General features: G+C 27.9%; 2 protein-coding genes across 9 annotated transcripts in view; one reads left to right on the top strand and one right to left on the bottom strand.

Annotated features, from left to right (window-relative positions):
- Positions 1 to 669: 669 nt before the first annotated feature.
- LOC111040986 (MOG interacting and ectopic P-granules protein 1-like) lies at positions 670 to 13756 on the bottom strand. 8 transcript variants are annotated; one of them, XM_022325093.1, is made up of 11 exons: positions 13202 to 13756; positions 12944 to 13063; positions 12171 to 12330; positions 6399 to 6473; positions 4130 to 6219; positions 3743 to 4016; positions 3428 to 3516; positions 2359 to 2780; positions 2032 to 2290; positions 1802 to 1958; positions 670 to 1487 (listed from the first exon to the last, which is right to left on the bottom strand). In XM_022325093.1, the coding sequence occupies exons 4-10, from the start codon at positions 6439 to 6441 to the stop codon at positions 1815 to 1817; spliced, it is 3321 nt and encodes a 1106-aa protein (XP_022180785.1). In that variant the 5' UTR covers positions 6442 to 6473; positions 12171 to 12330; positions 12944 to 13063; positions 13202 to 13756; the 3' UTR covers positions 670 to 1487; positions 1802 to 1814. The 8 variants fall into 8 exon arrangements, with proteins under 8 accessions (XP_022180785.1, XP_022180791.1, XP_022180790.1 ...); XM_022325099.1 differs by having other exon boundaries at positions 670 to 1448; XM_022325098.1 differs by having other exon boundaries at positions 1821 to 1958.
- A 7366-nt stretch (positions 13757 to 21122) lies between these two features.
- Positions 21123 to 25345, top strand: part of LOC111041019 (catalase) — a 13622-nt gene continuing 9399 nt past the window's right edge. The window contains exon 1 of the mRNA XM_022325161.1: positions 21123 to 21404. Within this exon, the coding sequence (XP_022180853.1) occupies positions 21345 to 21404 (60 nt within the window). The 5' untranslated portion in view covers positions 21123 to 21344. The remainder of the gene's footprint in view (positions 21405 to 25345) is intronic.

Below are 25345 nucleotides of genomic sequence, written 5' to 3'. Positions count from 1 at the left end.
TGCAACTCAGCATAAATATAAACTTAAAAGTTGGTCAAGAGTATTTTAATTTATAATATGTCTGTACTGTCTATACGCTAACATACCATCTTTGCTCAGAATGATTTTCCATAATTTTTTATGGTTTATCATTGAATTCAAATTTAATACATCCATTACAGTGACCTACTCAACGAATATGTACACCATTAACATCTAACAGTAAATTGACTTCCCCAATGTTTAATTTATTTTCATAGTATGCTTGTACTTTTCAACTTAAAAAATGTAGAATAACTAAAAGTTTACAAAAATATAATATTATTGTGGCGAGAACAAATGATAATCACTACAAAACTACTTATTTCTTGAGTTTAAGTCAATGCAAATTTGTAATTTGTGGGTAAAGAATATTAATCCTACTGATATATTGTTTCAAAAATTGGATAAGCTTATCTTATTATCTGTTTTAACAATGCTTGAATAATAAATAAAAAATGTCACAAGATTATAATTATTTCTCTTTAGGTTTGCAATTTTTAATTAAATTAAAATATGTTAAGAATTACATGTCAAAAAGAGTATAATGTATAAACTATAAATCATCAATAAATATAAACATTTTTTTTTTTTAGCTATTTCAGACATTTATTAATTGGAGATATAATAAAAAAAATTTAATCTCCTAAGTATAATAATTGTAATTTATTAAGTTATAACAAACTTTAATAATTTGTTATTCGATCAGTCCGATTAGTCTGAATAAAAGAAACAATTAAAAATAAAATTTCATAGTACAGAAATATAGGCTTATTCTATATTTTTAATGTACACCCAATATGGTACAATAATAGCATTGGCAAATTATACACTGATCTAAACTAGTATTTAATTGTTAGAATAAATTGTTTCATACGTTTTTATATATAAACATATATATATATTATGTATATATATAAACAGTACAAGTGCTTTCAGTAAAGTAAAAAAAAATTAATAATTATAAAATAAATAAAGGATGGGAACAACTTAAATAAAGTGTGTAATTGATTGTTTGATATACAAAAATAATAGATACACCTCCACTGAGAAAATAAACATACTGTTATTTACAGTCATGGATAGATGATACATAATATACATAATATTCTGGGGAATAACGTTAATATAAAATTATTTCTAATTAGTAATATTTATAACAAATTGTATATTCATAGATTACATCTCGGTAAATATAATTAAATATAGGTCTACACACTGTTTGTCATAATCATAAAACAGAATACAATTTTGAAATCAACAATAATAATATTCATTATATTTATAAAAATTATAATTGGCGAATTCTTAAATTCGAATAGAATTGTTACCTGCCATTCTTGTGACCTGATTATATATTAATAAAATTAAAAATATCTTGTATAAACTGGGTAAGCAACAACCTTTGACATTTTTCATGTTCTTCAAAACTAAAAATCAAATATCTTCACATTATTTTTCATTCACACCTAAAAATATATATATGTGTATAAGAATTTATGAGCTAATAGGTATTTCTTTTTAAATTACAATATACCGAAATAAATAAATTATCAAAGATGAAAAAGCAAATTTAATCAAAGGCATCAAAGATTTTTGTCACTAAAATAAATTACAATTGAGATATTATCCAACAATTTTATTACATACAATTATTTTCGTAGTTAGGTTACTCTTACAACATATATTATGTTTTAAAAATATGATAAGAAACAAAAAAATGTAGGATATTGTTATACAAGTGAATTTAAAAAAATATATTTTGTAGAAAATAGTATAGTACCTATTTTAAATTTTCATACTTTGGCCTTTGCTGTCGGTGTTGAACTTTGTTTTCCAGCTGATGTAACTGGTTTATTACTATTACTACTTTTAACAGACAAATTTTGAATCTTAGGTGGTTGTGGTATTATGGTAATTTCGTCATTTATTTTTAATGGCTAATAAAAAAAAAAACATTTTTAATAAAAATATAAACATCAAATTTTGAAATAAATATACTTTATTATTTACCTTTGGTGAAGATGTTATAGATGTTGATGAAGAAGACGAAGAAGCTACAGGTTGATTACCAAGAGGTTTCTTGTTCGAGTTTTTAGCTACATTACTGTGTGCTGAATATACATGGTTTTCAAACTGTTTATACATGCCAAATGTTGCAGTGCAAACAGTACATTTGTAAGATAAATGCGCTGGCTTTAATGATATTGAGTGGTCACGGCTTACATGGTTTAATAACTTCCATTGATAAACTCTACCACATACTGGACATCTAATTTTAAAATTATTAAAAATATGAATAAATGAGATTTAGATAATCGTACAAATAAATAATATTACCTTCCACCGTCTTTGCCCTTGTTAGCAGCTTCTTGCATACTAGATGTGACCAAACCATGTGATCCTAGTAAATGTCTTTCAAGACCTTGATCGGTGAAAAATCTAAACTGACACTTTTGACAGTTAAGTGGTGGTCGATTATAAATCATCTTAGGATGAATTTTCACTTTATGTATCCACTGCATATGGTTACGCAATTGTTCTAGGTCTTTAATGTAGCCATCACATATTTCACAAATTACAAAAGTTGGTTTGTTGCTACTATTAGTTGAAGTGGATGACAGCTGAGTTTGTTGTTGTGGTTTGGATTTAGATATGGTAGACACAAAAGCTGACTGAGTGCTATTTGATGGAAATGATCGAGGCAGAGGTGTTATAGATATACTTGGCTGTTGAACAGATTTACTACTACTTGAATTTTGCTAAAAATAAATAAATACATTTTTTTAATTAATTTGAATTGATATTTGTATACAAAAATTAGAAACTATACTTTTAATGCTATAAAAAATCATTTTTAAGTTAAATATTTTGAAATAAATTTTGTTTTTGGGAAACAATTTATTATTATTATGGTTTAGATTTTGATACAATTTAATGTTTTAATTTGTTAAAAAGTGCAACTCTGAAAATCGTAGTCCATAAAATGTACTTTAAAGGATTATGAATAAAATGAGAAATGCAAAATTTAATTTTTAATACTTTTTTGTTAACTGTCAGATAGAGAATATTCAACAAGTTTTAAGTAGTATTATAATTCAAAAGCTAAGGCCATACTGAATCTTCGTATAAAACATTTATCATCTTTTACAGTAGTTTCTGGTGAAAACATTTTTTCATGAAGTTGGTTAAATATTATTTCTATTGTATTTATTAATAAGAATATCAAATACAACATAGTTTTTTGTGAGTTTAAAATTATTTTAATACTTTTTTAGGGCATCAAAATTTCAGCTTAAACTACAATAAAACTAAAACCATAACACATAATGTAATTCCATTTAAAATACTTTAATTTAATTTTTAAGTCTTCAATTTTTACTTTTAATATAATACAAATATTAATTACCTGATATGTGTGATTGTTCATTGAATAAGGTGTAGGGACAATAATTGGCTGATTGATTGGTTTAATACTAGTATTCTTAAGCAAAATTCCTGTGAACAAATATTATATGATACATTTCGATGGAATTAATTAACATAAGTTTAATTGTAATAGAAATTAATTATAGGTAATAACTAAAAAATTATTCAACAATATTTTAAGCTATAAATGTTATTTCATTTTATATAAAATAAATATAGCAAACATTGATAGTTATAATATAAGGCTATTTTTTGATTTAATTAGATTAAATAATAAATTTCTTAATTGACAAACCTCCAGAAGTTTGATTTGGCAGTGTAGTTGGAAAAGAAGGCACCATTCCAGGAAACCGCTGTCCTGGTAAAACAGTACGGCCACGAGCTCTAACACCAGATGCAAGAACCATTTTATTATATTGTTGTTGTTGTATTTGCAACATATTAGGATTGGGAAATTGTTTAAATCCTGACATAGCTGCTTGGTAAACAGCATTACCAGGACTCATTGAAGGTTTATTTCGCAATACCCTAGGTATTTTTGCTGGAGGTTCCCAATCTAAAGGAGGTGCCTATAAATAAACAATTAATAAATAACATAAATTAAATATACTGCATACACATAACTACATAATAAATTATAATAAATTATATTATTATATAATAAAATGTAAATTATATTTACCTGATTGATTTCCGGTCGATATTTTTTTGAACAAGAAATCAAATGTCTGGTTAGTTTACCCTTATAACTATCTTCAAATGGACAACTTGGACATTGATGTAAAGCTGGACCTCTTTCTAAACGCCCTCTAATATTATGTGTATCCATGTGTTGTAATATTTCATGAGGACTGCGTACTTGGAAAGTACAAAAATTACACCTGTAGCAGTAATTGGCTGTCATATGTGGAGTCTCTAAATGATGAGCCATAACTAAACTTGATTCAGATTTAAAATTACATAGTTCACACTTTTTTAAGCCAAATTGGAATGGATCATTATTCTCTTTACTAAACTCTAAAGTTTTAATTAAAGAACTAATAGCCATGTGAACTTCTTCTGGACATTTATCACCTTCACGATCTCTTTTTCTTCTCTGAGTACGTAATAGATCAAGTTGAACATGCTCTTGAACAAGGTTAACACCTATTTGCATAAAAAACTTGCCCAATGGATTTTCAAAGTAGTTGGGACTTTGAATCTTTGGTTTAACAACATCAGTTTTCTTATCATCAGAGTCAACAGTGAGATCAGTAATGCTATTGCTTTTTTTTAAATCTGTTGATTCAGACAAATTTTTGGATTTTGAATCATCTTTTTTAGTATTTTCTGATTCGTCTACTAACATAAGTTCATCACCATTTTCATTATTTTTAGAACTATTTTCTTTACTATCTGGTTTCTTCTCAAAACTAGATGCTTCATTTTCTGACTCATCGACATCTATCTTTTCATTAGTTTCTGACTTTTTACTACTCTTTTCTTTATGATTTTCGTTTCTCTTATCTAAAGATTCTTCACATTGACTTTCATCGTCATCTCCTTTAGCAACTTTTGTTTTTACAATTTTTTCAACAAATTCTTTTAATGGTTTTTTAGGTGGCTTTTCATACACATAAGGCACAATAAAAGATGGAGCTTCAACAACAAACATATCATCAGTTAGAGTTGGTAATATAATTGGAGGTTTGGGAACATTTGTAGGTACTGTAACAGGAGTTGGTGTAGTAGTTAATATGAAAGGCTTGATAGTAGTTTGTGAGTGCTGTACTCGATTATAGGAATTTTGAATCGATTTACTAACTGTTTGAGTGACATTCATAGCATTACTTGAAGTATTTGATTGCACAGATACTGCAATGGGTAAGTTACTTCGCCCCGTTAACATGTTAGTATCAATGATAACTAAGGTTGGTTCTTTTTTATTACTTTTTTGTTTTGTTCCAGCAGCAATTTCTACCAATTTTTTAGTGTCATTAACAACAATTGGTTTGGTAACCATTGGTGATTTCTGAGGCAAAATTTTAGCGTTATCATCTATTATTACACTATCTTTTTTCTCTTCGTCTTTATCACTAAAACTTTTGAGTTTGTTTATATTCCGTGTACTTCTACGCGGAGTTAAGGTTATGTCAGGTAAGCTTTTCATTTTTTTTTTACCACTACTTCCAGAATTTTGCTTTGGATCTGGTACTTTAACAATAGTCACAGATTTATCGAGATTAATTCTAGAATCTTCTAATGATTTTTTTATCTCATTTGACCTACTTTCAGTATCATTTTGATCAATTATTTCATCTTCTTCATCGTCTTCTTCATCTTCATCATCCATTTGTTCATCATCTTCTGTTTTTTGTTCATCAACTGTATCATCGACTTCCATTTGTTCTTCATGGTCATTGCTATTTATTTCTTTGGTACCATTATAACTGTTTTCTGGATCACACAAATCGTCACTATTCATGGTAGCATTTTCACTGTCAAGAGTCTGATCATCTTCAATAATACTATTATCTGATTTACAATCTGTATTATTTATTTGATGTTCGTCTTCACTGTCATTATCTTCATCATTTATTTCACAGTAATCATCTTCACCATCATTACTACAATTAGATAAAGATTTACTATTATCTACAAAACTTTTATCAGAATTTAAACTAGAACCACGGTTCTGTTCATTCTTATCAATCATTTTATTGGCTTTTCTTGAATCAATCGATTGTTTAAGTTGTTCAGTATTTGCATGCATATTACCATTTAATTTGACACCTAGAACAAAATATAAAATAAAAAATTAAGTTATTTTAATTTTGAAAAATATATGCTGAAGGACTTTGGCATGCTTATTGAACTGTTACTATTAAAATATATACATTAGACGTGTGTAACAAAGAAAAAATTGCCTAGAAGAAATGTAATTTAATTTTTTAAGATTATGATTTACATACTTAAATCAGTTTCAGTTATCTTTTCAATTTCGGTGTCTGCCATTTCATTGAATAGTTAAGCTAATGAATATGAATCTAAAAATAAACAGTTACACATTTTAGTTTGTAAATAACAAAAGGTACCTCCTACAACATGATATATGCAATCTCCAAAACACAAAAACTACTTAGTATAACTACTTAGTATTGATTGTGTGAATAGTTTTTTGATCAAATTAAAATTGCTGATTGATACTATATGTTGGTACAGTATTACATTATTGAACAGCAGCAACAAAATTTAATAAAAACTATTGTTATTTGTGTAGTATTAAATTTTAATATTAGTTTAAGTTCTAAAATTGAAAAAACTGTATATCATAACAGAATAAGTACACCTTTTAAACTAACTATTTCATGAGGTATTTTTTAATTATTAAACTTATGACTTATAAAAATTGAAATGTATATAAACCTAGTTCAAGTAAATATTAACAAAGAAATTATTTAAGTACATATAGAAAATTATTTATTTAATATAACGATTTCAATATTTAACTCTAAATATTTTGAATATCAGTAGTTTTGTTTAAAGATATTTTTTATTTTAGCCTAGTTTTCAAATTGTTTAATATGTTATTGTTTTAACTTGGTCTCAGTTATGAAAGGAATATGGATACTGAAAATTGTAATTCAACGTTTGTCAAAAAACGAAAAAAAAATACTCGTACGTAAACAACATTAAAAACAAATAATAACAAATTCGACATCCGAGAAAATATTCTACTTAGACCTGCTGGGCGAGTGCGTTCGATTAATATTATTGACCTATATCGTTTATCGCTGAATCAGTAGAAAAAGTAATCGAAGCGCCTCAACTCGCCCAATTTGCTCAGGGGAAATCTATGCATAAAAAACATTCCATTACTATTGAAACGATTTTGGACATAATAATTATAATAACGTAATCACCCATCGGTTCGTTCGATATGATATAGATAATCGTCATCGGTCGTCTGGTTGACATTCGAATAACGTATACTATTATTATTTGTGCTCTGTTGAGAATAGCCTTTTGTCGTCTGCAATGCGTTGATAAGATTTTTTTGATTATAAATAAAAATAATAATAATCGTATAATATGGCCGAACGGAATCTGAAAACCTAACCTAACACCACTGCTTTAGAAAACGACCGATATGACGCCAACGAACGCGGAATTGTTCAGTACGACTCTCGTCGCTACTAATGTTTCATACTACCTACGATATAATTATTTATTATTACAAGGTACGTGTATCGATGTATTCGACCGACGTTGTCTCTTAGTCATTATCTCCGTCGTCACAAATTCACCAATAGTGCCAGAGGCTCAAAGTTGAAAACACGAAAAGTTCGAAAAGCACGGACGTAATTGATTTATCGAATCTGAAAACGAATCGAATTCATGTAACAGAAAAAAAAAACGAAACGACGGCGGACGAACGACGATACGCGTACCTGTTTATTTTAATTGTAATATAATGTACGCCGACAACACTCACGTTCTAACGCGATCGCCGATCGATCGATGGAGGAGAGGTGTATTAAATATCAAAACGACGAAGGGGTAAAGTGGCCCTCCGTGTGGCGGTTGTTATCCGGCGGAGTTGTTTACGCGCCGCACGAACGAGGCCGCAGCGGCGAGAGGACCGATGACGACGCACTGCTGTTCGCTTCATGTACTGTTCTCGTAACTCGAATCACATTTTTGTTTTCGAATTAACGCGCGCGTACGGATCGACGATCGCGGAAATCATTTTCGCGCACCTTTTGTAATAACAACAATCACTATCTCAGGAACGGTAGAAAAAAAAATTAAAAAAAATACAATACCGCTCGAGTACCTCTATATATATATACACATATATATATATGTATTATGAATATTAAAAAAACCGTAAACTTCACGACGGCGGATTAATGGCAATGCGTCCGTCCTAACGGGCGCAAGACGTTATTACAAGTACGCACGCACACAAACACAAAGCCACACGTCACGCAAACTGGGGGAAAGCCTTTTTGGTAGTTGTAGTTGTAGTACACTGGTACGGTATAGACATAGTAAGTAACGTTGCCCGCCGTATGAAATAGTCAGTAGCTGAGCCGAGCGATCAGAGCATTACCAACAGGGAGCCAACAAAAATACCAAAATCAAGCAAGATGGCGCTGCCGGTCACGTGATCACGAAATTCTATGACGTAGCGCAGGAAAAAGGAAGTGGCGGAGAACCGACCGGGAACGTACTATACTGCTGAACGAACGAACGGGGCAGCGGGCAGTGGGCACTGGGCAGAGAGCTCCGGCCTGCAGTGAGCACGGCGTATGTCGGAACGGAAGGAAAAACCCGCGGATCGGAAATATTGAAAATTATTGGCCGCCGCGGACGACCGAAACCGCCGTAACGCCACTAGTCACTGAACACCCGGTACTTGGTACCCAGCTGGGAGGGCTACGATCCTTTTTTCACGATACGCGTGCCTTTGATTGACTGTACAAAATCGACTCATCCATAATCCCTCACTTTACCTCCTATTACCTACACGCCATAATTATATCGACCGTAACTACACTTTTGGAACAGAAAGTCTACAAAAATGTTAGCCCCCAAAAAAAACAAAATGCATCAATGTTGGTTATATCAAAGGAAAATGCAAAAAAGAGAATTAAACAATCATGAAAATGTGTGAACAGCTAATAAATAAGCACAATGCAGTCAAATTATCAATTTTCTATTAAAAACAAATTTCTATAGTGTGAAATGAAAAAAAAAAAAAGATAAACGGCCTCGTTAGTCATTATAATGATGGCGGAACGCTCTAGACCGCATTATAATTATTATTTTATTATATAGAACGCGAAGCAAGAATGGGAGGGGAGAAGGGAGAAGTCTATGTTCTCAAGTCAAGCGCTTAGGTTGGCCAACCTGATTTATGTATGGTACTTGGCCCCTGTATTTTATGTATGCGTAGAAAAGCGATGGCGCGCCCAGAAATGTTTAGGTGGGGGGTGAATATATTTTTGTGCTGCACCGGGACCCACAGTCAGGGAAGGTAGTTTTGAGGTATGAGGAAGAGAGCGGGACAATTTTTAAAAATTTGACATTTTTTATTATGAATCATGATCATACTAAAAGCTCAAGTTATAACGAGAACAGAAGTTTGCTTAAAAATATCCATTGCAAATTATCTCGTATATTATACATACATAAATATCATAGATATTAAGAGATAAATAGTCTCTGATTTTCGATGTATATGTTAAAAATAAAATGATTATTCATTACTGAAAATATAAAATGAATTACCTACTAATAATTCCATAGAAATGACACTACTCTGATGGAAAAACCATCAGTTTACAACCAAAACTAATAATTAGTCTTAATGTAAATGGACTTGTTGAAAACTAGGTACCTTGTGAGCAATTATATCACTTAAATATTATGTATATAATAGATACCAAAAGATTTAAAATGTTACATAACTTGATTATGTACAATCACATATTATCTATTATAGTGTAAAGAACATACATGGTGCAATTAGAATAAGTTTAAATTATTTTTAAAAAAAATACTTTTTCTAACTTAAAAAGTGTTAAGAACAATACTAACAAGACAATTTTTTGATTTAAAAAAAAATATCAAAACCAATTCATAATATTCAAACTTAAGTAACATACTTTATTATGTATTAACATACTTTAATTGTTGAGCTAAATTTTTTATAAAGGCTAAAAAAAAAATATTCAAACTTATTTTTAGGCATACCCAATTAGTTATTTATAGAATAAAATCAATATCAATAGTCACACAAATAGTTTAATAATTATTTGTACCAATTATGTAATGATCTGTTTCAGTTAATAATTCTAGCTTAATTTAAATTCGGAACCAATATTCAACCTAGTATGTACAATGTCTAATATCTATTTCATAAATATAAATTATAGTTTTATACTGGGACGATGTATGAAAAGTATAAAAAATAAAAACAATAATAAAATAATATTTTTATTGTATTTTAAATTAAAAAAATATTTATATAAGAAAACTAAATAGTTTTTTTCAAGGATTCTCCAAACGGCACATTATTTACAAATTGTAATGAATAACATAATGTACCTGTATAGTTATATTGCTTTAATGCTTAGTTGGGTTTTTAATTTGTTTTATTATGATAATAATTTAAAAAAAAATTTTTTATTTAAGACTTGAAATTTGGTTTAATTTATACAAAACCATAACAATATTTATATATTATACGGTTGATCATTTAGTAAAATCTAATAATCTTGTAATTTCATGATATCTTATTTTAAATACTATTATACCAGGGGCGCCCACAGAGAAGGGACAGTGGGTGCAATGGCACCCACTGGGATTTTTTTAATGAACCAAAAAATCAGTGTATAATAATGTACATATGTGGCTACCTATATATGCATCACATAAATTTAATTTTGTACCCACTGAGCTGATTTTTTGCGGGCGCTCCTGTCTTATACATACAGATATTATTATAATTAGGTACCTATAAGTGAAGAATGTGAAAATGATTTAATAATCTTATATGATACACAAGAAGGGCTAATAATTAAATAACACTATCAAATACAAATTAATAAATATTGAAGTACTTTATGCAATCAGTTACAATATTATTTACAGTATTTTCTCAAATAATACATTAAAACTTCATTTTTTTGTTGTTTTTCAATTGGATTTGAAAATTAAAAATGTTGATATATAATTATTTTTAATAAGAAAAACATAAAAAAAAGTTATCAAAAAAAAAAAGAAAATTGAATGGAAAATTTACTGAAAACATAAATTTTATTTTATTAACTATAAAAATGATATTTTAGAGTGTATTTTCATTAGTTATTACAAATATAGGTAGAAATACTTTTGATAGGGTCAAACAAATTTTTTAAATTTTAAAAATTTGTAATAATTGTTTTAGTTATTGTTGAACAATTCTAAATAACTAGTACCAAAAAGGAAAAACTGGACACTTATAAAATATACTTTAAATAGGTATACACTTTCTGCACTAAAAAAAGTGTAAGTCTTGAGAACCTCGAGAGCAAATGATTAACCCTACATTTATATTTAAATATGTATAGTATACACAATTTAGTGGTTTGTATCATAAAAAATTGCTATTGCTCAAATAATTTTTGTAAATAAATATTGTTATACCGACCTATAAAATGTTTTATGTGTACATGACATTCGTTGTATCAATAACTAACTACAACCCTTTTGTAAAATATATTCTTGCACTACTTTCTAGTGTCTAGAAATTATATAAATAATACATCAAATTAAATAATTAAATGACATATAATGTACTATTAAATTAATTTTAGAATATATTATGTATTATGTACAAGTTTAGAAGCAATTGCTTAAAATACATTAATTAAATTTTACTCGGTTCAATTGAAAAAATTCAAAATGAATTAAAATTACTTTAAAAGATTGATAAATTATAGCTTAACTAAACAAATTTTAAAAGATTTAATCAAAAAAATATTTTTTTTCTCTTGAGAAATCGGATTATTTAATATAAATTGTTTTGTACAAAATGTTTAAATATTTAAATTAATCAAAAACTATCTGTCTAGAATGTTTAGTGAACACAGAAAGACTTATTTTCTTTTTGCATAAATCAATCTTCTTACAAATAATCAGTATTTAATTTAGTAAATCAATTGATACTATTATAAATAAATAAAAAAACCAACCTGATAAATTTTCCTATCATCAAATGGTGTAACCAATTTTAAAGAAATGGTTTACTCTACTACTTTTGTTTACTGTGGTAGCTGATTGGTATGTTAACTTTTAGCTGAACAATCACACTTGTAGAAATTAGTCTTAAATTTTCTTCTTCTTCTCCTTCTTCTTAAAAAAAAAAAATTTATTAGATTCCAATATGAAGCACTAACATTATTTGTTACATAATAAATATCTATGGTGAAATCATACACAAGGATAATATGAGTAGTGTATTTAATTAATATAAGAACAAAATTGGCAATAAAATAAATAAATTTGTTGATTAAATTTAATAAAAATATTTTTAAAATAATCTTATTTATAAAATCAATTTTTTTAATATATTTTACATACCTACTGACATTAGTTTGCACTAAAAAGAATAAACGTAGACAGAGGAAATATACCTACCCTATTCATGCACTATCGCATTATTACTTACACTTATTTTTTATGAGTATATGTTATACATGACATTAAAAATGGTACTTATGTTATCTACTATTTAGGGTGAATTGATCTAATAACCATAAAAAATATTCAATTCAATTTGTTTGTATTAATTTTCAAGTACTGATGTCATTTGCCATTAGTATTTTTGTGTTGTTTGTTTCCGAATAATTTATGATAAAAGTTTAGTAAAATGACAATTGACTGCCGGCTGTAATGGAGCTATAGTGCGGGTTGTTAATAATTGTAACCTATCTTACCCAAAGTGAATAATTCAACGATTTCATACCTTGTTCAATAGTAATTATTTCTTAATGCTTCTTCATAACTTAAATAATTTTCAGCAAAACAATCACCGTAGTCTGTGAGGTTCTTAACATTATATTATTTGTCTTTTTGTAGTAATATTCTAAAAAAAAAATATTACTCAGTAAGTATTTGAGAAGAAACAGAATATTTTAACTTCAGTTAAGTATTAACTTCTACTTATCAAAAATATTCTCAATTATAGCTGCAGTAAAGTTACCAATAATAGTGATAAACTCACATTGACATTAATTGTTAGAACAACATCCTTCCTTGAAGTTTGATTCTTGTTCTGATCTTTTCATGAAAAATGGTGAGTTGTATATGTATGCAATAATCTTTTTCTTTGACATTTCAAAATTGATTGGTTATCAATAATTCCATTCCAATAGTAAATATAGATTAGGATTGTGTAAAATATATGACTTTATATTTATTGTATTGTTTTTATTATACATGAAGCTTTAAAATGATTCAAATTCGTTTAAGTAATACACGGTAACAATTTAATTCAGAAACTATATCTTCATATTAAGACATTCTTAATTAACACGTAGGTACTAGGTACCAATGATTAAGAAATACAAATGTCGTAATGTTTACATATTACATTGAACATCATAATCTAATTATTTTACACTGACGAGTGGAGACTAGCGAGTACCTACTCGGATAGTCAAGTGGCAACTGGCAAGTGTTGTGTGACGAGTGGTCAGAGGCATAGACAAGAATACAGAGGATAAGTGGCGGTGATTTCCAAATGGTGGTGACTGGCTAGATAGCTAAAATCTAGATTATTTTGAATTATAATAAATTTATCAAATCAAAATAAATATTAAATATTGAATGATAAGTATGAAGTTCGAAACAACATAAATTACTATGGAATAAAAAAATGTGAAAAAAAGCTCAAACAAAATACGGCGATTGGTGGATCATACTTGGTTTTTTTTTCCATAGTATTGACCGATGATAATAAGTTATTAATTATCAATTATCAAGCACAGAATTATTTGATAGATGTATTATTATTTATTACAATTTATTATTAATCTGTGATGCCGTGGCCCGTGAGTCGTGATGGTATCCTGGTAAATTATGACACTATGACAGTATTAGCGACTACATGTTGGAATGGTGGAACGATGAATTAATGAAGTATAAACAACTGATGATAACTAACTGATAGCGATAATCTTTAGAAGATGTCAGTGCACAGTTTAGTTCTGGCCTACGCGTAACATAGACAAGATGCATTTACGCAGAATCGTTTATTTTCATGTTTTTAAATAATCTTACGACTTACAGTAGGTAAAATCAACCATTACAAAGTCGATAGAGAATAATATTTTTGAGGGAATGACTTATCGATTTGTCTAAACATTGTCTCGAAACAATTTAAACATAATTTATCATCATTATTCATTCCAATTTACAACATTTCAAATGTTGAAAGTCGAATACTAAGTCAGATAATGATAAAATATAAAGCCACGTGAATGTTGCTTTGACATCCTCTTAATAATTAAATTAGTTTTTGTGTATATTTAAAGCCTTCATTTCAAAATGCATAACAGTACAATAACACTACGATATAATTATATTATATAGGTAACTGAAAACCAGATTGTACTGAGAAGAGATAGTGAGTTTGTTAGCTATAGCTGCTTGCCTACATAACTGCATTTGACACTTCCATTAAAAAATAGCATTATGCAATTGTCTGTATTGCAATTTTACTTTTTAACTAGATTTGCTAACTTGCTCAAAACATAGAACCATGAAGAAGCGACACTCGGATCAGTTTGATCGCGTTCTTGTTTATCTGTGAATTATAATCTGTCTGAACCTCCGAAAAACATGGAAACGAACTCGCCCACCATCCTGAAGTTATAGGTTGGTTAGCTAGATTAACGAAACATTTACACTGTATTGAATCGCGTGATTCGGCCAAAACACTCAGTGTTCGAGGCTCAGCTGCTCAAAGCAAAGTTAAGGTTTTGAAAAAACGTAACTCCTCTCCACTTGTTATGCTGTATATAGTATATAATAGGTTTCAAGGTTAAACGTTTAACCTTTAAAAAAAAAAAACGATTATGAACTAAGAAGATATCAGTCCTTTTTTTAAGGATACTTTGATATGTTACCCATATAAAGGTACACTCAATTTATTCATGTTGTTATTATTTTGATTCAGTAGTTTGAACTAAATTTTGCCAAAAACATCACACATAACTTTTAATTTACGTATAATAAGTCCGTACAATATGGTGCAAATAGATATTGTTGTATAAATAGGCTACAATAGCCATTGACGAAATTAGAAAAACAAGGAAAACTAAGCACCCAATTGTTTGGTAACATTGACAAAAACTGTCAAAATAAAACGATTTATCTGTTAATCAATAACTTCATTGGATTTTAAAAAGTGTAATTACAAATTATCATCAAATAATTTTTGATACTTTGTTAGTATTCAAAAAATAATGAATATTGAAACATTCCACTTTTACTTACTTACACACATTGAAAGTTTAAAAATATTTAGACTAATTTCAAGCTATTTTAGGCTTTTAAAATGTTCTATTATTTATTTTTATTTATTTTTTTAGTACCTAATGAAAAAAAATGTATTGCTCAGACTTCAGACAAAAAACAAAATTCCTCTTAAATGTAAGAGCAGTTTAAATAAATAATAATTACATTATGCATATTTAAAGTTAAAAGTAGGCAAACTTTTCCCTGATTCATGAACATTTTCAAATTATTTTGTAGTTTAAAAATGTTCAAATTAAAAAGTTTAGGCTCGAAAATGTAATACAAGGCTATTCATAATATGTTTTTCTTACAGGTAATAAAGAAACAAATTATTAATATTATATATTATTCATTAATCCCTATATAGATTATCATCTGAAACTCCATGCGCTATTTAGTAATATAAATTAAAAAGTGGCATTGAAGTATTCAAATTTCAAGTATATAACGGCAGTGAAAGTCATTTTATATTGATAATTGTTTCTAATACTTGGCAATGAGTTATTAAATTACTGAACTATATAGTATGGCAAGTGGCAATGGGACATCGTATACCTAGTACCTACTACCTCCTACACATTTTAGTTTTTGTTCGTAAACAGTTACTATGGTAGTTTAACATACTAATATTATAATTTATAAAATGTATACGAATACTTACTAGCTACAGTCGAGTGTCGATAACTCGAGTAACTTCACAGTTCGATTTCTTTGTCCCTTCAACTTCCATTTATCGTGACTCGACTGTATTGTAGGTAAAATATAAATAAAATATTATACAATATTGTTTTATTCAATGTTGTAGGTATATTATATATTTATATGAAATATATTATGTAAGTATATATAGATTATAGGCATATAGCTGGGTTCACAGCTACGTCATACTTCGTATAGCTCAATGTATCGTATTCTAATTGGCTGTCGTAATATAGGTATCATTCACTAACCAGTAACCATGACCTATCGTGAAACGTCCAGAGTTCAAGTTTTGGTCACCCAACGACATGACCTTCCGACAGTGGTAGTAAATAAATATAAAGCCATAATACAAGGAGTCATATTTTTACATTTTTTTTAGAATATTTTTCTTTTCTTTCCAACCTTTTGGACCTTGCTGACCACTAAAACCATATTCTAAATTCTACGGACCACGTATAGCTTTTTACATGAATAAGGTTCCATTACTGATAAATTTTACACCAAATTAATATGAAAAAATACTTACGTAAAATAATAAAAAAATGTTTTATTTTTTTGTGCAATTTTGGTTCCAATGTAGTCACTACAAGTCGTAGAGCTTTACTTATTTCTAGCTGATTTTTAGCTATTTTTCTGCGGACCACCTAAGTTTTCTCGTGGACCACCGGTTGGCGATCGCTTCTCTACGTGACTATACGCTTCCAACGACTTGCTTTTATCTTCGACAAAAAATGTCGCCCCTTTTCGGCCATCCCTTCTCTCTGGTGACAAAAATTAATATCACAGGCTATTAAGAATACGATTTGCCCTCCTGAATCCTGATATACATGACTGAATTGCATCAGATAGTTGACCATATTTTATATTGAGTATGACCGTTGCCTGCACATGACAAATGTGAAATGGGCTGTTATATATTTAATATATTTAAGTTTACTTCTTAATTATTAATGTTACAATGATGGATGAGCATATCATCATACCAGTCATATACAGTACAGCTATTTCTGTAGCATGTGTTTGATGAATCAAAATAATTAATTAATGGCTTTTAGAGTTTAGATTATTGACAATTAAAAACGTAACTCTGTAAGTACCAATATACCTTTAGGTATCCTAATTTATTATTATAAATAATTATAATATGTTTGTTTATTATTTAGTACATTTCAATTATAAATATAATTGATACCAAAAACATAAAAAATAAATCATTATAGATACATTTAAAGGCACTATATATTTATAGCTCCTGAGAGGAGCGATGAATGTATTAGGTACCTTTACAATGATGATTTGTTTTATTTTCGATGTACCTAACTTAAAAATAAATAGATGTAAAGACTTGACATTTTTACCCTTTTTGGTTTTTTTTACCTACCTTTGAATTATACAACTTATGTCTCAAACAAATCAATACAAAGTTCCTTAAATGTTGTTTTTACCGCTGCAATTACAAAATATCTTCAAATACAGTCGCTAGTCACAATTTTTATAATAAGCATTTGAAGTTAAAATATTTAAAAAATTCATCGAAATAAACAATTTATTCAAACTATTTTGTGGTTAAAATTGTTATCCTTTTTAATTTAAATACATTTAAATCAGTACTGTGTTGACCGTCACAGCATATACGCGTATTACGTTTACTAGAGGTATCATAGCTCAATAGCTGCCATGCATATCGCTATTATACCTTTCAAAATTAATTTCTAATTAAAAGTTAGTATTCTTAAATGTATATAAAAACTGAACACGTCGAGAAGGTAATACGCAACATAAACGAAATCCACAAACACATTTTTTTTTTTGTAACTGTTCTATATTTTTATACTGTTCTGTATGTGCGGTATTGGGTCATGTTTGTGCGGTAATGGAAAGCGCCAGTTCTACATTGTAATTATTGATGAAATTTCATATTTAAATAAAAACAACGACTTAAGTTACTTTAAATTTAAAAAGGATTGAACTTCAGGACTTGAAACTTTTAGTAATAATGTATATCGTATATTATTATTTTAACTATACACAATGCAATTTTTAAAACATTTAGACTAATCAGTAATCGCTATATTAAAGTATTTATCAATTATATATATCACGAATTTATTAACATCGTTACACGGTATTACAGACTTTTAAATTAATAACATGAGTAATAGTGGAATGCTTTAATTTTCTATACAGTGATTATTTTTCGAATTACTAAATATCTCCAGAAGTTTACTAAGTAAATCAATCTCTCAAAAGTACCAACTAGATTCGTTTTCGAGTTACCTACCAGAAAATATAGAATGACGTAGACATTCTTGACAGTTGAAGAATACTGTCCAAAAAGGTGATGACAAACACAAATAAAAAGCACACCCATCATTGAAAAATCAATACATTTGCTCCGCTCAAAATCTAAAAATAAGTGGAATGCAGGCAAGCGTTCTGCAACCTCTGCTGTACAGTTGTAGGTGTCGCGTATGTACAATGTAGTATGTACACTGTACAGTGTACACAGTACACAGGCAATTAAGTAACTCAGTAGGTAAATCATAGCTTACGTAAACTACGTAATACGTATTTACTATACTATACTCGTAAGTCACTATAAATTATATAGACCCTCTATTTCTATATACTCTATACTGTAGTACTGTGTTAAATTTGAACCCAATCAATGTAAATCATGGTATACAAAAAACGAAAAACGAAAGACCTATATTACTATATTATACATTATCAGTCTATATTATTTGTATACATATACTCGAATAGTCTACACAAGTATATTTTATAATATATTTATATTTATATTATTATATTTATTAAAGTAATTTATTTAACTATTAATAATAGCGCCGTAGAGGGTAGGTTGAATTAATTTTTGGTGATAAAATTGCATCTTTTTTTTGGAACATCATAGCTATAGTATGCTGAAAGTTCTAAAATAAAAATTAAATTGGAAAAAAAACATTGCATTTTAAAATGTCATTGTGTGTATAAAACATAATAAAATACGTTAAAAGTTCAAATACTTACTAGATACATACGTACTAGATAATATTTTAAAATTACATCAAAATCATATTATAATCGTTAGGTATTTTTCATTTAAAATATCTAATTTCGTCCATACTTGAACTCTAAAAAAGCTATGTTCATATATTTTCTAATTACATGGAAAACTATTATGAGAAACTTTGTATTAGATTTTCAAGCCTTTGCAATAAAAATTGAACAATTCAAAATCTTTATAAAAAAAATAGTGCAAAATATGTGTATTAAATATTTTTATACGGCTATTATACCGTCTTATGAGGAACCTTGTTTACAATTTTCAATTCAAAGGTATACACATGAGAGATTTTCTAAATTTTTAACTGTAAAATAATTTTTAAATGTTCACAATTTTGTCAAAGTTCTAACTTTTAAAGCTTATAAAATAATACTGTGACCATGTATTTTTGATACATCTTAAATCTTATATACCTACTTATTGTTATATTCGATTATATCGCCTAGTTATGCCACTTATATATAAAATATTGTTTTTATTTTATGTCTCCAAACGTAAGTAAACCCAATAGGTACATTCAGGGCCGGATTAAGGTGTTTGGCGCCCATAGGCTGAAATAAATTTACCGCCTAATTTACATACGTATTGATATTTTACTAATATCTCAACGTAGTTTTTGGGTCACATCAAAAAAAAAATTTTCGCCCTAGGCTTTAGCATACACAGCCTAAGCGGTAATACGGCCCTGGGTACATTCACGAATCATCGGCTTTAAGCTCCACGCTTTATTATTAAAAAAAAGAATAATAATTTAGAATCTAAAAATACGAAAAGATACTAATTGATATGACCACTATCGATCAACAATAATATGTATAATACTATGATGGTTACGGTGAATACATTTCAGTTTAACCGAAAAATACGTCTACACAAATTAAAAATACGATAGCCAATAGGTAGGTTAGAGGTTACACAGCTACATAATTACATAAAATATAGTGATAGCCGATCGGGATATAATAACAATATAATATTATATTATGTACAAATATGTATTTAACGTCATCAATTAACCGTTTAGCCGTTAAAAGAAAAACCTTGAAATTTCAGAAGAACAGCTATAGTTTAAAAATGTTAGTCGTTTTATTCAACGATTTTTGGACGAAGGTCGTGCAGTCGTGCCGCCGTGCCCCGGTGCCGAATGTAACATTGAACCATATTTGTCGTTTACCGCATTGAAATGAACTGTTTTAAACTATTGACAATTGAAGTGATTATAAATGTATACCACAACTACAACCAATAGGTGTTTAATGCTACATTCAAAACTGTACATACTTTGTACGAAGTACGAACGCCAACTTTATCAGAGTTTATCTATATTCATTATTCTAATATTCTATGACGACGACGACGACGCCGCCCGGTCACGAGTGTAAAGAACTTCTTGCGACCCGGCGCGCGGTACTATCACAGAATCATGATAATAATATTACGTAGTGATTATGTCGTTTTGTTATGAGTTTATGACATATCACATATTATTTTTTTGATATTTTAAATCTGATGAGTGATGATTGCTTAATATTGTTAATTGTTCTATGACGTTGGTTGATCGTGGAATACTGCATTACTGAGTGTCTGCGTTAGTGTATGACTGCCTATTTAGTGCCCACCGCGAACCCAGTGGCTAGTGGGAACTGGAATGCACGGTTTTGGTACTTAGTTTGTGATTATGGAGTGAGTGGAGTGGAGTGGAGTGTGGGGTTGTTGTTGTCGGCTGCGTCATGTGGACGCAACGGACGCAAAACAACATTCACACGGAGTTACGAGTGACATTGTAACATCGATTATTACCTATTCAGTATTTATTATATTTTAATATACACACAATGCACGGTGTGTAATACCTATGGAGATGGGTATGCTTTGCAGTTTGCCAGTTGTACGCCACTGTGTTGTTTAGTATAGACGCACAGTTTTACATGGTAGTCGCCAGTGTGCGGTATATGGTTGAAGGAGTGTGACGTGTGTCTCTTTAAATAAATTACGTCTAATTACTCTATAAATTAATACTTTTCCAATAGAATAACGTCGCTTACATAGTTATACATTTAATAAAAATAAAACAATAATGTCCAATACTAAAGAGCCGGCTGATAAACAACTCGAAGATTTTAAAAAATCTGTTGAGGTAATAAATCATTATATGACTTAGTCTGATATTTAATTTAATTGAGTTATTTATTATTAGCGAACTATATTAAGTACCTACTAATTATTTAATTTTTTCACCGCTTAACTATAGTATACCCACCTACAAACAAATATAAAATATTATTAATATATTTGTCTTTTATTTATCATGCTCATTAGGCAAGTATGTAACATTTATACATAACAATTAATTATACCTATTTTTAAATTTAAAATTATCATGGAATATTAATCTGAATTTATTTATTAATACCTAGAATGAAATATTAGTAGATATAATAATTTGTTATTACAATATAGAAAACATACAAAATCATTTAGCTAATTTTCTTATCATAATAATTACATGTTTTAATATAAAACTACAAGATATAATCGGTATAATATTTACTTTTTAATGATCCTATTTTATCAACAAAATTTTTCTAAATCTTTTTTTTGTATAACTTAATAAGTTGGTAGGTACCTACATCATGGTATAAATTCATTAATATCTGAGTTGATAACAAAAATTAACAAATTATGTTAATTATAATTTACAACATATTGCTTGTAAAGTTGTATTTCAATAGTGCATAACCTTAGTTATACAAATTTTATATTTTATTTTATTTCAACTTCACAAGATTTCTGTTTACTCAAAAATATATATACACTACATTTTAAACTTTTTTCAATTTTATATTTATCATATTATGGATACCTACTATTAATAAATGTTGTGTAAGTTCATCTATAGAAAATTCATGTTAAATTATAAACTATCTAAATAAATCATAAAATATGGATTTTATAATAATATAAATAATATAATCATAATGTCTAAAATCTAAAAAAAATCTTATTTATTATACAAGACAAATTATAAAATTGTATTAATTGCATATCGATTACTTATTTTAAAATCACCATAGCCTACGTTTGCTAATCCTGTCATCATAGATTATTAGGTACCTATCCTTAAATCAAAGTTTCTTTGAAGTACTTTAAAAGCTTAATATCTAAGAAACTGCTCTTTGGATTTTGATTTGTATACATTAGAATGTTTATAAAAATCATCTTAATAATTAACAATAAGAAAATAGTGGTTATTATTTGAATAATATATGTTATATTGCCACAGGAGATAGGATGCTCATTGAGTTGTATACAAAATCTAAGTAATTGAAAATACGTTTCTTAGGTACCTATCATTACAAATTACAAAAATTAGATTTTGAATGAATTCATTATAAAATGAAAAATTAGGGGTGTAGCGTGCTTAGTGATTCACCAGAATCAGTATATAAAAACAAATCTGATGCTTTTAATATTTAGTTAGGATATTCTATACATAAGAAAATTAAACTAAAAGTTATTTCATTATTAAATATTTATATATAATATATACTTATATATGCATAAGCGTGTGCCAGGTGTGCCGTAGCACACCCTGTGCACTGTGGCTATTTGTAAGACTTTAATTCATTCTGGGGCTTTTTTAATGTGTAAGTTACAAAATAAATAGTATAAAATGAAAAACCCAAGAGGGTGAGATATAAATAAATTTAGATAGCCAGTTAAACAAAACAACCACTAATAGAGAAATAACTACAGTTCAATGTTGAAGTTCGATCTTAATAGTGATGATATTAATTTTTATTCCAAAGTGTGTATTTCTACTTTTACTTTTAGGACACTAAAACCTATAACTTTCTTTTATTAAAAATTAGATATTAAGTTGAGTGATGTGATGATTTTATTTAATATTCTAATTTAGGTGTATTATAATTTATTATTAAAATAATAATCTATTTGTTGAAACATATGAAAATATTTTTGTGAAACGCAATTAAGTATAACCTTATGAATTTTTATAAATTTAGGTTTTGCATTAAAATTCTTCTTTTTTTTTTTATAGGGGGTTGGGTTAGGTTAGGTTTGTTAATGCTCATTTTCTTCATGGCACACCCCATACCAAATTGATGTGCGTGCCTATATAGTTATATGTATAATATGAACATACGTTTTTCACAGTAATAAATAATCTAATGGTATTAGGTTAGTTTGGTAAAGTAACCAAGACAAATTTTAAATCATGAATACCTGTTGGAAGTGTTAGCATTTATGAAAATATAAATGCAAAATAACTGCTTATTCTAAAAAATATTGTTTTTTTGTTTTTTTAAATATTTGAAGTACAAATAAGTTAAAAAAATTATTTCTTATATCTTAAGTATACACTTTTGTATGTAATATTCAAATAATCAGTTCCAAAATAATATCATTATAGTTGTTCTATGTCAATTATAATTTATAATTTAGAAGTATCAGATAAATATGATTACCTAATACAATTTATAAGGAACTGTATACAGCTGATATATTGCCCTTTGAAGTGTTTTTAAGTTGTATTTGAGGTTCATAACTATCAAAACAACATAAGGCAAATTATTTTATTATTCCTCTTAAGATTCAAGTTAGTTGCTATTGAGACTTGCCTGTATAAAATAGGTATGAAAATAATCATAGGATGTTCACAATATGTCATTTAGTGATGGTAATTAATAATTGTGTAACATGTTGCAACTTGCATTCTTGAATTGTTGCAATATTTTGTCTATATTTAGAATTTATTATTTTTCCTTATATTATAAGAATCTTAAGAAATGTTTTTAATTTCAACATGCATATTGCATGAAAAAATAATGACTGACTCTAGGTAAAATAACATAACTGATCGCTTTTAATTACTATTATATTGTTTACGTTTAAAACATTTTTATACTATGGTTAATTTTTCCTGTAATTGTCGAGTTATAATAGGTTACACTAAGAAACTCAAAAAATAAAAAATAAATGTTTAGGTTTACGTACCTGGCGATTACTTTGTACATTACACCGTCCATGATCATTTATCATATTGTTACTTTAAAGTTACACTTTTATTTAATTTGCATACAATAGTCAATAAGTACCCAGGTACTTTTGATACTTAACAGATACCTACTAGTTACTACCTTCGCAATAAACTTTAACAACCATATGAAGTATGATGCTATTAATGCACAATGCACTTAGGTCATTTACACTGATATTAGTCATATTAATGGTACTTAAACCTAAGTATTTCTTTAGGATGTGCCTTCTTAAAATTTGATTTAAATATCCATTGCCAATAAGTAAAATAATATATTAAACTTAAATTTGTATGACAGTAGGTATGTTCAATTTTACTATTCTTTATTTTTTTACTTTTTTTATGATGTACTTTTTATAAAACAGTTAATTTTGTGACACAAAACAAGTTTTATTTTTTATATTACATTATTTAGAAGCAAGGGTTGTCATGGAGACAAATTATTTAATATATATATATATATATATGTAACATTAGTAACACTTATAAAGTTATACATAATATATATTATAATTAAAGACCGGATTTAGCATATTATGCATATTCATATTTTTATAAGCTATTACATGCAGTAAATGGATTTTCATCAATCATAGTTAAACAAATAATGTTACAAATTTTTATTTTGCATATTTTTGCATATTTTGGGTACAAGTGCATATTTTCCATAAAAATGCATGTTTTTGCATATTACGTATATATTTAAATATTTTTATTTAATTTTATAACTGTATGTACCATTATTATACACAAATTTGTTCAAAACACAAAAATTGAAAATATTTTTAAAAATATAATAGGCAGATTGTATACTGATTTTCCCGTCGTATAGTTTTATCTTATCTAACATTATCAAGTTATCGACTATCGTTTATTTATACTACAGAACACAGACTGACAGACTAACGACTGTAGTTCGAAGTGTACATTCGGCAATAGTCAACGACGTCAACGTAGTTCTAAATAAACACATATTAATTTTATATAACATTGTTTGTGTTTTTAAATTACAATGCCAA

Source organism: Myzus persicae, unplaced genomic scaffold, assembly GCF_001856785.1.
Source record: "Myzus persicae strain clone G006 unplaced genomic scaffold, MPER_G0061.0, whole genome shotgun sequence".
In the NCBI taxonomy this organism is placed as follows: domain Eukaryota; kingdom Metazoa; phylum Arthropoda; class Insecta; order Hemiptera; family Aphididae; genus Myzus; species Myzus persicae.
Note: the sequence above shows the minus strand (reverse complement) of the source record. Positions and strands in the feature narration are given on the sequence as shown.